We start from the raw sequence: 14,217 nt of genomic DNA, 5'->3' as shown, positions 1-14,217 counted from the left end.
GTTGCAGATTCTGGTGTACAAGAAACTTCATGAGTCATGTCTATGCATGCATAATGTGTGGTGTGTATGTGTGACGGTGTATGTAGGTGTCATGTATGGGGTGGGTGTGCACATATGTGTGGGGGTGTTTACATTCATATTGTGGGGGGCAGTTTGTTTCTGTTGAGGTGGGTGCTTGTCCCGGTGCTTGTATGCTGTGCTCGGAATTCTTGCATATTCATGAGGGCCGATCATTTGATTGTGTGTGTCCACCATTCACACCAGTGTTGCATGCCTTCGAATATACGCAATAGAGTATTGCGTGTCTTTGCGTTTATGCGAAAGACCGTAAAAATATGTGGTATGTGCGTAGCGGTTTCGTCTGACGTACTTCAAGGAATGATCGGCCCTCATTATCGTGCGATGCTGCGACTGTAGTCTGTAATAGTCTGTGGTTGCGTGTTTGTGTACACATGTACAGAAAACATAAACATGCGTAGCATGCATCCAAAAAATGGGAGAAAAGGGTTATAATTTACATACAAAATATGATTTTGTGATATCAAGTCATTTTAAATATCCATATCAAAAATAAACCAAAAGTGTGCAAATAATTATGTGCTGTACCATAACTTGGTCATGCTCTCTCTCAACCATAGTTGTTTAATCTATTGCCATTCTATTTGCAGTAATGTTTAAGTTGTAACGAATGTTTGATGACGTAAAATCGATAATATATTTCTACTAGATATTATATGTAACATATTATCGATTTTTCGTCATCAAACATTCGTTAGAACTTAAACATTACTGGAAATAGAATGGCAATAGATTAAATAACGTAGATATGTTGCATACAATATTGTACGTCTAATACTCGGAGTCTGTGGAGCGCTTTAGTCTGCACGATATACTCATGCGATACACTCTTTTCATAATCATTCACCTGTGTAGGAACAACCTTGTGCACATAAAACAGGGAAAGTTTTGAGAATAACAAAAAATCAAACTCTGTAATCCTGTGTAAAATCTACGGAGCATGAAACTGTCTGATTTACATAATAAGGCACGACTTTTGGTGAGCCAACACCCTTTATATGAAATTAGTGTTTATGTGGTCAGTTCTCATGGATGTTTTGCATGCAGCATGAAGCACAAACAAATCAACACAAACTTGCCTCGAACAAGTAGCATGACTGGGCACTTAGTTGACATACAGTCCAACCTCTTTTATCCGGCCAGGATGGGACTGAACATTGGCCTGATGGGACTAAGCATTGGCCATGATGGGACCAAACATTGGTCTGGATCTGGATACGTGAATTATGTATCATTCTCAACTGAATGACTGGAGTGCTAACGTTGAGACAAGAAATGACTACTCCATATGGGACAATAACATTGAATGATGGTATATGAGTGCTGTATGCAACACAGATAGGTCTATGTCCTTTTGATTGAGCATTAAATTAAGGTATCAAAGCATTAATGACACACTGACAGACAGCAAATGAATTAAGGTCCCAATTATGTTAACCCCTGTAATCTAAAGATAGACAAATATGTCAAAATTAAAACCAGCAGCCAAAACCTGTCCCCATTAGCTCTGATCTTAGACCTCATTTGTTATATCTGTTGAGAATGTAAGAAATGGCGATTGGAAACCCAAGGAGGGAAATAGCCCAATTTTACCTGAATCTAGCCAAATTTTTGAAATTTTGCCAAAATTTGGGAGAAATTTTGTAAAACAATTTGGGTAAAATTCGGACAAAAATTTTGACTTTTGGTATATTGATGGGTCCAAATTTCTTTAAAAATTGGTGTATCGATGGGTCCACTTTCAAATTCTCAGCAGCACACCCCAAGCAAAACCAAACTGGAGTACCCCCTCCCAGGTTCTTGGCCGCTTCAATAAACAAAGTCTTAAATCCAAGCCAAAAATGCAGCTATTGGCTGCTGGTTTTAATCAAGATATATCTGTCTTTGTTTATAATATACAGGGGTGAAAATAACTGGTACCTTAATTCTTTTACTGTCTGTATTTTTCGTATAACTGAGTTATCTGTAAAATAGAGGTCTGGATAAGGGAGATTGGACTGTAGCTATTTCAGCATGCTGCAATTATTACCCTGTGTGTTTTGGACATTTTTGTCGGTACCCAGTAGTACTGTATGACCTGCTATAGCTGGGTGAATTAGGGTGTGAGGAATGGTACTGTTCTCGATCCGGTACACTCGCAGGGAACCTTGGAGACTGTTGCTGTATGCAATAATATAAGGCCAAATTTGAAGATTTAGTTGAGTAAAGGATAGAAATTAGCAGATTTTGGAGAGAATAAAAAGAAAGAAAAAACTAGCAGATCCATCTATAAAAAGTTGTTAATGGACAAGGAAACAATCTTGTTTTGGCCCAACTGCATTCTTGCTATAAGTGGATTGCATTTTCAAATCGTGGGATAGGCTTTATTGACAGGGGTTCATAACAGTTAGTAAGTTTTTAGCGGGTTCACTGTCGGACAAGTTTAGAACTGTGAAGCTTTTGTCAGGAGTAGCTCTTGACTTCAGGACAAAGTACCAAAGAGTAAGACATGTAGGCTGCCCCTTGCCTATTGGTGGCTCTGAAAAGAGCTGTTCACTGAATGATTGCATTTCCTAATGTGGGGGGGGGGTGCATTGTTAGAGGCAAACTGTTATGGCATAAAATAACTTACCCATCCCTGTCCATATTTGCCATGTGATTATGAAAATGACTTGCATCCAGTATTCACAATAGTGGGTGTAAACAATGATGATCAGTGATGGGGTGGATGATATACCACTTGGCAATTGCATAATGATGTTCAATGGCGGTTCCAGCAATTTTTTTTTTGTGGGGGGAGGGAGGAATTTTTAGAGGCTAAAAAAGATGATCATTTTCAAATTTCTTATTTTGACATGGGGGTAGGAATGGCACCGTCGCTAATGTTTGATGGAAGTGTTTGAATGATTGACAAATACAAATGAAAACATAGTTTCATGATTACACTGAACAGGATAAAGATAAATACAGTTGGCCATTTTGAGATCATTATTTTTTGAATAAAATCTAATACTGGAACTAAAATTTGCAACTCACTTTGCTACGCTGTGTGTGATACCATTGGACTTTATCAGGCATCTGATTGATGATGGTGTTATGTCAGACAACAAGGAATGTCTTGTAATGCCGGGTCCCATATGAGTATCGATTGGAAGAAGAGTCCCTCTTTCTTGTTAATGGCAGTCTCCTCCACTCTTTACCATTCATTTCATTTCATTTCATTCGACTGCAAAGCAGGCGACTACAAAGTTTCTCCATGTACAACGATTTGAAGCCAAAGTGGTAATGGCATCTGGCAGTAAAAGTTGTTGAAGTCCCCCAACAGTTTTTGCACATAAGACAAGTAGGATGTTCTTTGCCTTCCAGGTCTTCTTTTACCATGTAACGGGTGTAGAAAGTATATCTTCTGCAGGATTCATCTTCCTGCATCCACAGGATATGTCCCAGGAATCATAGTTGTCATGATAGCCCCGGCGACGCCATCGTGTTGTGCCCTTGAGTAAGGCACTTTATCTCGATTACTCCTCTCCACCCAGGTGTGAAATGGGGAGCTGTTATGAATACTGTCCATTGAGCGCCTAAAGGTATGAGCATGCCTTGGGCATTGTATGGCAGCTGACATATTCTAACGACGGCGGAATAAATGTAAAGCGCTTTGGTACATGTGAAAGGCGCTGTATAAATACCAACATTTATTTTTTTTTTTTTATTTGACAGAGTTGATAAGAGGCACAGTGTTGGTGATGGTATAGACCCTTTCATTACTAACATGGTCAGTGCGCTTGATGTTCAGCATTATCCTGTAGCATCATGTACCAAATGCATTGATCTTATTTTCCATGTCAGTAGATATCACCCAGGACTCGCAGCCATAGAGCAATACTGAAACACAGGTTATGTGAAAAAGCTTAACTTTTGTTGCAACAGTGATTGTTGGACTTCTCCACAGATGCTCCAGGTTCCAAAATGGAGGGCAGGTCTTCTCACTCGCTTCTCACCACTGTGGCCCGGGTTCAATTCCCCGCGGTGCCACATGTGAGTTTGGTTGCCGATCCATGCTCGTCCTCGCAGGTTTTTCTCTGGGTGCTCCGGTTTTCCTCCTGCTTCTAAAATGGGACCTCTTCCCATATCCCTGTCCCGTCATATCTGGAGGCATCCCTTGAATTTTAGTAGCCTCTGAGCACTATTGGGTTTAGCCTGGCTTTGGCCGAATGTTATAAATAAAATAAATAAAATAAATGCATACCATGCAAGCGCTTTTCGTCAGGAGAGGTCACTGGTGCTAGAGCCCATCATGGCACCAAGATACTTAAAATCGGTGACATACTTGATCTTTACCATATGGGTTCTCTAACTCCTCTCTCAAACCACCTCTTCTTCTTATTGCCGGCATTATAAGACATTCCTCTTCATCTGACATCGCACCATCATCAATCACATGTCACATACCAAAGTAAGTTGCCAATTTTAGTTCCAGTATTAGATTTTATTCAATAAATGTTTTAAGCTACTGGAAAAATAACCTACACCAAGAGAGTTTTGAGATCTATAACATTGGGATATCTCTTTGCATAATTCGACACAATATTTTCAGCATTTTTGCATAATTTGTTATCACAAAAAGTAGTGGGATGGGCGCCTTTTAGAATAGACCTTTTCAAATCAACATACGAAACATTAGGAAACTAGGCAACTTGCACCAGGTACGCTTCATAATGCCCTCGCATAAATTTACATAAGTGCTCATCAGTGACACGCATTACGCAAAGAGCAACCACAGCAACTACCATAAGCGCTGCACTCAACAGCATCCTGACCCAGAATTATGAACCAGGTCATCGTAAACAAACAGCTGTCTTAGTCAAACTTCGATTAATCGATTTGAAAAGGTCTATAACAGCATTTATCACAGCAAGCAATATGTTATGGGTTCATTTATCATTTGTTTGCTCTGAGGAATGCCTAAGATTAGACTCTATTCTGTTCATTAAATGTAGCAGTTTTAGGAAAAATAAGCTACTCTCCCACCATCAATAAACAAATTACCTCGCCATGAAATTTCAAGATAAAGCGCCCTCTACCCGTCCAAGTACTCTCAGCTTCCAAGATCCTCTCCTCCAACTCCAGTGTCCTTTCCTCTGTTCTACTCGTTCCAAGCTCCGTCTTCTTCTCCAAGCAATCTTCTTCCCATGTTTCTTGCACCTCTTCTACCAGGGAATAGTTGGGCATCTCTTCCAGAGCCCTATCTCCCCAGCCAAGGGCCTGATAACATAAAAGACACATTTTATAGGAATATTTTTATTTTTATTCTTATATTTTATCTTTTTATGTCAAGGCATGAACAGCAGTTACCTATTGGATGAGTTGACAGGTTGTTGACAATATAGCAGTTGAACTCCTGCTTGAAGCTTAGGGTATTCTGATTGGAAACAACATGAAGAACTCTGGGAGCCAATAACAGCAATTCAGTTTACCTGGTATTATGACTTACCTGAGCAATAATCTCATGCACCTTTGTCTCCTGTACCGCTTTCAGTGTGGTAGCCTCAATAGCATTGATGATGCCGTATACAATAACTGGATTGGCTGTACGCTTGATCTCCTTACCGTCAACGATCTAAACAAAAGTATTGAAACACAAATATAATTTATGGTGCAAACTGATCATTCACTGATAGCATGGGGTTGTGCAAATGTTGGAGGAGGGGTACTTAGTACAAATGACCAAACAGGAATGTGCTGCAAACATAGGTTGCATTTTTGACCATTTGTATATCAATGATTTTTTCCCAGGAAATTTACCTTATTTTTCCCAGAAAATAGCTTAATTTGTGCATCAGTGTAGTCAAAATAATTTTAATTCGGAAAAAGTTGTAAAACCTCTTCCAATTTGTGTTAGAATTTACCAAAAATTGTGCTTTTAGTATAGCGATGGGTCCAAATTTCTTGGCAATTGGTATAGCAATGGGTCCATTTTCATCAGCACCTCCTCCCAAACCCTGGTGCAAATGTGAGTACCAATTAGCCTTTTCGAGATATGGCGGACACACTAGGATGGCGCTGCACGAAATGGGTAAAGTCTGTTGAATTGCCGGGTTTTACCCATATTGAAGACTGCCCTCCTATTGTATATGCCATATTTTGAAAAGGCTAATAACAGCTTCAGGGAGGATTTGCCTTTTTTAAAGGCTTGCTTAGGTATATATCTTGAACTCATGTTATTAATGAATTGAAGAACGTATTCACCCTTTGCACGCTAACGTCGACTCCAGTCTCCATTAAAAAAGGCTAAACAGACAGCCTAGCCTCGTATTATATTTGAAGATCGGAATTTGCCATAGTGCGCAAAGGGTTAAGTAACAGTGAAGTAGGAGATAAATTTCAGTCTGTATACCTGAAACAGGTCAAAACCACTGTAACCTTCACAACTTTCCATTTTTCTGTTCTAGAGCATGTTAGGTGGGAACTTGGAACTAGCAAACCCTTTAGTTTGACACTCACATCATTAAATTCCATCTTGTCATCTTTCTCCTTTCCAATATGATAATGTAACATGTCCGACAGCATCTGTCGCTTTCGTTGGTTCTCGCTAATGACCTTTGACACCATGTCTTGGACTTCTTCCAACCGTGTATGAATGAACATCGATGGTAGGTCTAAACATGCGTTGTTGGGAGATCGTAAACGAACATGTCGGAATCCTGTTGGTTTAAAAAAGACACAGATTTATTTAATTTTTATTTTCCATATTTCATCCAGAATTTTGTACAAAATGTTTCTGATATTTTGTTTATTAGCATTATTTAAGGCCTACACCATTAATTCCTGATATTTTGGTCTTGCATAAACAAACTGAATTTATTTATTTGTGCATTTACCACAGGTGTGAATCTAGTCATATTTTTAATTATAATTTTGCATACTGAATGGAATACCTCAGGAGGATTGCAATTGGTTTCCCTTCCCTAAGCTGGGTTAAATATTGGACTAAATCCTTTGTGGTCTACTAACTGCACATGTTATTAATATGTTATGCTTGTAAGTGCATGCCAACTGAAAAACATAGGTTTCAAATAGTGCCAGCTCGTGAAATTATTTGTTACAAACCATAGTGCTACTTCCGATGCACCTGTGTCTTCGTACAATGTACGGTGGAAAGGATCGCTCACTGAATAAGTTCTAAACATATGTGTCAAATAGCAAAGGTCAAAAGAATATCTTGGACATAATGGCGTAGAAATCAGCCCTCGCCATCTCTCCATCAAGGAAAACGGCCGTGAAAATAGCTAGTAGTTTTTGTCACCAGAAAGTGGACCATTTTGCCAATTTCTACTTGGGGCCAAGTTTTGTACCTGGAGGGACTCCCCTATGATGGTATAATAATTTGTATGTGCCATTTTCTGAACTGTATTTCCATGAAAAAAATTGAACTTACGCATCTGAAGTTGTGGTAATGTAAGTGCTGGTCAGAACAATAATTACAAAGAAGTTGAATACTTTTACTGGTTACATTTACGTGTAACGGTGCCTGATAGTGTTACCTTGCACGATAGAATCATATAGCCTCATATACACTTATTATGCACGCAACTGCAATTTAGTCTCATTCATACATTTATACAACACTACGCAGAGGGACGTACAGTACAATGTATTACCTTCATTACACGGCAGAAATAAAAATGTAAGGTTTGGGACAAATAAAAACGTGTCGCAAGATAGCAAAAAACGTGAAACATGAGAAACTCTCACATTCCTGAAAATGTTGCACAAAACTTACCTGTCTTCAGACTTTTGACTGGAATACATCGTTGAGCGATGACCCCTGACCCTGTCCCATCAAACACACAAAGTCTAAGGAAGGCCAGATCCTGACACGCTATATGGAATGTGAAGGCTTCGTCCCATATGGGATTGATGGCGTTGCGGAGGACTGCTTTGGTCTTCCATTTGGCACAATCGGAGGGGATTCCCATTACTTCTACTTCAACGTATGGACTAGCTGTTGGGTTGCTGGGACACAGAAACTGTCCCGATACGATCTGAAATGAGACCATGAACAAACATCAGAAGGGTTGCATAACTAAGTAAGAAAGCAGCGTGCCGGGGGAGGGGATTCCCACCACTTCTACATCATCGTATGGACTAGCTGTTGGTTCCAGTTGAAATTCATACACCACCAATGGAAAACATGATCTTCCACAATGGGGTTTCACCCATTCAGGTAACCTCATTTGAAATTTACACTCCCTGATGCATATGAGACACAAAAACCTTCAGGGAATCTACGCAAATTCTTTTCTGACTAAAGGAGGTGATTTTCTTCTATTTTTAATTACGCATCAATTGTTTATTTGTTTGTTTTATCCCTTTTCAGTTAGAGTCTAATATCCATGTAAATATGGCTAAAATTGATTATCAGGTTTATTTGTGAGTACGATTTAATATTATTTGTTGCTGCCTTCATCTACTTACCGATATAGTTAGTTCCTTTGGTTCTAAACCATCTATTGTTTTGTCATACGCATTGAATTTCCTAAACAGTGGGTCATTTCTATCCCAGAGGAAAGAAGGCTTCAACACATAGCCACAGTTGCCTGTCTGCTCAAATAGGGTGGCATTGATGGTCAGGTTAGCGTCTGAAAAATAACAACAATGGAGAGATATCTATTGTGAAGCCTTTGTGTGCATGTGATGAGTACTGTAACAGAACTTTGGAACATATAACCACAGCTGCATGTTTGTTCAAATAGGGTGGAATTGATGGTCTGGTTGGCATCTGAAAAATAACAACAATGCAGAGATATCTATTGTGAAGCCTTTGTGTGCATATAATTACGCATCGCACACTAGCACAATTAAACATGAATTTACAAATGGAAACATTACATGCATAGGCAGATATACCAGAGTAAAAACTCCGGACATACCTGCCTGTGCGGGGACTCGAACCCCAGACCTCTCGCTTGGTAGACTTACCTTCAGTCTGATAGTTGAGTGCCACTAGCTGTATACCAAAGGCCCAGAAGATGATAGGATTGAAGTTGGAGGAGTCTATACGCATCCCTGCTGGGTAGGTCCTCATCAGTTGATATTCAGTATGCGTAATATGTGTGGTTAAGGAAACCAGCAAAAATGAGTATCAAAACCTGTAATCTTCTTCACAAAATGAGTTGCAACACATTTAAACGACATATATCTCTGGAGTGAACTTTTACTGGGGTAATGAGAAAAATATGGGCTTTCTTCTACTAACAAAATCTAAGTTTTGATGATGAAAAATGGAGGATAAGACTGTTGATCTGGTCATACCCTCTAAAGCTTTGTATGCTGGCCATAAAGGGTTTAACATAAAAAATCAAAGTTTGAGCTATAATATTTTCTCAAAATATCAAGAGCTATCTAAACAACCACTGAACCAATAGCGGGCTTATTTGAACTCATTTTAATACATTTTTCATGTTGATTTCAAATATGGACATGACAATGTACAATTCTGACATTTTTGAATTAAAAAAAATTGAAACTTGTTGTCTGCAGTCGACGCCTGTGTGGAGAGGGTTAATAATGGCAAAGGGGGTCTAAATTCAGGCTCTACAGCAGCAAGTTTTAAACAAGGATTATAACCATTAGATACTCAGGGGTGGGAGAGACTTCGACCCAAAAATAAGGAAAATTGCTTTAAAAAGCTGAAAAAAAGCACAAAATCTTAGTAAAAACACCAAATATGGGCTGAAAATAAAATAAAATGCATAAATTTGTCAAAGAAAAAAGAGGAAATCAGCTGAAAAGAGGAACTCTCACATCCCTGGACCCTGGAGTGTTACATATTATCTAAAGCCACGATTTCTCTGTGTTACAAATTGGACGATTTCCGTGATTTTCCGTTTTCCACTATAAAGCACTGAAAAGTTTTTAAAAAACATGTTTTACAAGTGTATTTTGTCTTACCTTTTACTGTAGTATGGCCAGAATCTTGCATGGTAGGCCTAGAAATAATGCTAGAATGGATTTTTTAATGGTTGATTACTGCTAAATAATCACCTTTCTTTGTTTTATTTTGCAAATCAACACAAAAGTTATACATTTTACATAGTTTTTCACTATTCTGTGGCATTTTCAAATTTCTGTGAGCAAACCCCGAAATCTGTGAATTTTTCTGTTTTTCCGTATCGCAGAGAAATCATGGCTTTAAGGGATCCAAAATGGCGTTTATGCGTTTCGACAGTATTTTTGTGGGACATGAGAGCACCTCAGACCTATCGAATTGCATTCTGAATCTGAAGCATGTCTTTCTGATATCAAATAATTTTCATTTTTAAAATCACAATATAATACAAATTTTATGACAAATTATAAAAATTTGATATTTTTCAAATTTTTGATATATAACAGTCCTCGAAGTAAATTATATAAATCTAATGATAATTTCTTAAAGTGTATGTAGCAGGGAGGAAAAGCCGACGGTCAATTGAAAATTTTGACCTTTCATATTGAAGATATGGATTTTTTTCCCAAAAGACCTAATTTTTTTGGTGTTTTGGGAAAAAAAATCCATATCTTCAATCTGAAAGGTCAAAATTTTCAATTGATCGTCGGCTTTTCATCCCACCTACATACACTTTAAGTATAAATCATCAGATTTATAAAGTTTACTTCAACTACTGTTAAATATCAAAATATCAATTTTTAATGATTTGCCATAAAATGTGTATTAAATTGCTAATTTCAAAAAATCAAAATTATTTTATATCAGAATGACATTCTTCATATTCAGAATGCAATTCGATATGTCTGATGTGCTCTAATGTCCCAAAATAAATACTGTCCAAACGTTCATACCCCAGCCCTTAATCTTCTCCTCATATAAATCCATAGCTTATTTTTTATAGTGTAAAGGATATTCAATAAACCTCCAGGAGAACTTGCGAAACAACCTTTTCAGGTTGTTCTCATTGATGGATGAACAATGATAACACTTTGGCATTTGTAGGACCTTCTGATGAAGCATCTCTCCTGCTGTCTTCTCATGCCCTGGACTGACACTATCACCTGTGATATGGGATAGAAAAAGATCAGAAAGAGTCAAACCTTGTGCACGTTAAGTGTCAGAGCTTTTCAAAAAGGGAAGAGGGACCATCCCGGTTCTGATATCTGCAATCAATCGGAGGTTCCCAGATGAGGAGTTGACTCCAGATCGATTCAAGAAAAATACATTTTGTTGGATTAAAAAAATTATCCTGTTTTGCCAAATGAAACATAGCTAAATCTTATCTGTTTCTCTTTTCCTTTTGAAAAATGTATATTTATGTATGTCATGCATGAATAATTAAGAAATGACTGCACATTTTACTTAATGCTCTCATACTAGCCATAGGCTTCAACATAAGTCAAAGTTTTGACATATTTTCTCAAAATATCAAGAGCCATCTTAAAGTCCCATTCAGTGATCCCAGCGAAAGTGTAAAAAAATAAAAATTGTTTATAAATTGCTTAAAAGTGAAGGGTAAGTCATTCAAATATACTGTCAGTATATAAATTACAGTTTCATGTATAATGTCTTATTTTGTCTAATATACATAAATTAGCTACTGGCTGAACCTCTAGCAGGCTATGTTAGCAAATCTATGACAATGACAAAGGTACCAAAATCTAAATTTTGATGATTTTTATGATCGTCCAGATGAGCAAATCACTAAATGGGCCTTTAAGAACCACTGAGCCAATACTAGGCTTGTTTATACTCATTTTAATGCATTTTTCATGCTGATTCCAAATATGGTCATGACAATATACAATTCTGGAATTTGTGTTGAATTTAAAAAAAATTGAAACTTGTCGTCTGCAGTCGACACGTACATGGAGAGGGCTAAAATACATTTCTAAGACTAGCCAGACTCTTATTCAATCACATACCTCCTGCTTGAGTATCCTTTGCACCTGTAGATGGACTGCTTGGAGATGGACCTGTGGAAGAGGGCACATTGCCTTTGGAACCTTTACGGCTACCTTTCTGTTTATGTGTTGTCAGAAGCTCATCTCCAAATCCTGTACAAGAATTTAATAGCATAAAATTTAAAAAAAATTTAAACTTGTCATCAATTTAGGTCAATTTTAGTATGAAAACATTGGTTAAATGTTGCTATGCAATATTTTTTCTTTTGCATCATTTGCATATAAGGCCTTTACTTCATTCTTTTACTCAATTCATTTTATTTGTGCATTGAGTTATTTCAGTTGAATTCCATACACCCCTAATGGAAGACATGACCTTAATCTTTCACACAGGGAGTGTGAATTTCATATGGGGTTACCTGAATGGGTCACTCCATTTGAAATCTACACCCCCTGTGTGGGAGATTAAGGTTATGTCTTCCATAGGGGGTGTATGGATTTCAACTGGAATATTACAACGGAGCTAGACTCACCTTGGAACTTGATAGCCTGTGTATATATGACAAGATTAGACAGATCTGCAGCAATTTGCGAGGTGCTAGTATCTTTTCTCTTCTTGGATGACTTCACTGGAGTTAATGATGCCGGTGAGTGTTGCTGGTGTGTTGTGGTGTCATCTGTCGTTGGTTTCTGGCTGCCTGTACTGCTGAGGGTAGTTGTGGTTGTACCACTTGTACTGGAGATTTTCCTGCATTATTAAAAACCAGATTAAATGAATTACCTCAGAACAGTGAGTGACAGGCTAGGGCTCATGCTAAATGATGAAATAATAATAAAAAATAATAAATTTAAGATTTATATAGCGCATTTTTCCAATCTTTGAGGATTCAAAGCGCTGTAATTTCGCTGCCATGGTGAATCATCACAATCAGATCACATCAACTAGGCCAGTTGCAGCCGAACATGGTACAAACATAACCGCACTTAAGATTGTAACATCCACCAAGTATCTGTGCAGCTACCCAAATTCCATTGGGTGAAGGAACTAATCACCAATTTTTTGAAAGCAGGAGGAAACCGGAGATCCCGGAGAAAACCTGCGAGAGCGAGCATTGAATTGGGATAAACCAAGTGCACATACAGGCCTTGGGCACGGCCGGGGCTTGAACCCAGGACCTCAGTGGTGCAAGGCGAGGGAACAAACGCTGCGCTAACTCACTCACCGTTAAGATTCACCTAATGGCGCATATGGGCTTCCTTGACATAACTGGAATTTAAGGCACAAACTAAAAGTGTCCTCCTATAAAAACCCCACCAGCAAATTAGCATATGGACCCTTAATTCTTATTGGGAATTTCAGAGGAGTGTGCTCTCTATTATGTGAAATTTACCGTAAGGCAAAGGAGGTCATGTGCACCATAAGTTTTCTTCACACATTCTTTAAGTAAAATAGAGCCCCATCCAAGCCGCAGTGCAAATATACGGCTGCCATCAAACACAAGCAGTTCTTTTTTGTTGTTGATATTGTTCACTTTTGTCCTTGAAGTGAAAAATTTTGTTAAAATTCGACAGAAAATTATGAAATTCGGTATACCGATAGATCAAATTTTCTTTAAAAATTTGCAGTGTTGGGTCACTCAGAGTTTTAAATCTGCTATTCCAGTTGAAATCCATACACCCCCTATGGAAGATGTGATCTCAATCTCCCACACAGGGGGTGTAGATTTCAAATGGAGTCACCCATTCAGGTAACCCCATTTGAAATGCACACCCTTGTGTAGAAGATTAAGGTCATGTCTTCCATAGGGGTATATGGATTTCAACTGGAATAGCACAATGTGCTGGGCAAGTTATGAGACTATAGTTTGATCAGCTCGTAAGTGGCGGCCCTTATAACATCACAGATTAATATCAATATATTTATTTTGAGATTTGCCTTGTGACATCTTCCCAGAAGCATCACAAATTATTAATTGAAGTCTTATAGTTTGTCTACTTTATTTAACCTGCACAATATAGACCAGACAGGTCAACTAAGTCACTCTTTACGTAGGTCTACTTTTCGGTGTAGTGTTAAAAGCCTAACAATTCCCGCTGATTATGAGCTGATCAAAGTATAGCCCAGTACCATAAATAGGATAATACCCACCGGCGTGTCCAGGATCCTTTCCTGCGGGGGGCTCAGAGGGGCTTTCAGAGTTATGCGGGGGCTTAATGGCTAAAAAAGCGTCAAAAAATGGCTGGTTTTACATGATTTTTAACAAA

The 14,217-nt window shown here is 38.2% G+C and overlaps 1 protein-coding gene across 1 annotated transcript in view; it reads right to left on the bottom strand.

Annotated features, from left to right (window-relative positions):
* The window catches only part of LOC140161632 (1-phosphatidylinositol 4,5-bisphosphate phosphodiesterase epsilon-1-like), a 45,258-nt gene that overhangs the window by 8,834 nt on the left and 22,207 nt on the right, over positions 1-14,217 (bottom strand). The window contains 9 exon segments of the mRNA XM_072184933.1: positions 5,104-5,319; positions 5,549-5,674; positions 6,559-6,758; positions 7,838-8,099; positions 8,533-8,696; positions 9,037-9,161; positions 10,962-11,109; positions 11,974-12,105; positions 12,486-12,700. Coding sequence (XP_072041034.1) covers positions 5,104-5,319; positions 5,549-5,674; positions 6,559-6,758; positions 7,838-8,099; positions 8,533-8,696; positions 9,037-9,161; positions 10,962-11,109; positions 11,974-12,105; positions 12,486-12,700 — 1,588 coding nt within the window.

Source organism: Amphiura filiformis, chromosome 10 (assembly GCF_039555335.1).
Source record: "Amphiura filiformis chromosome 10, Afil_fr2py, whole genome shotgun sequence".
NCBI classification, from domain to species: domain Eukaryota; kingdom Metazoa; phylum Echinodermata; class Ophiuroidea; order Amphilepidida; family Amphiuridae; genus Amphiura; species Amphiura filiformis.
Note: the sequence above shows the minus strand (reverse complement) of the source record. Positions and strands in the feature narration are given on the sequence as shown.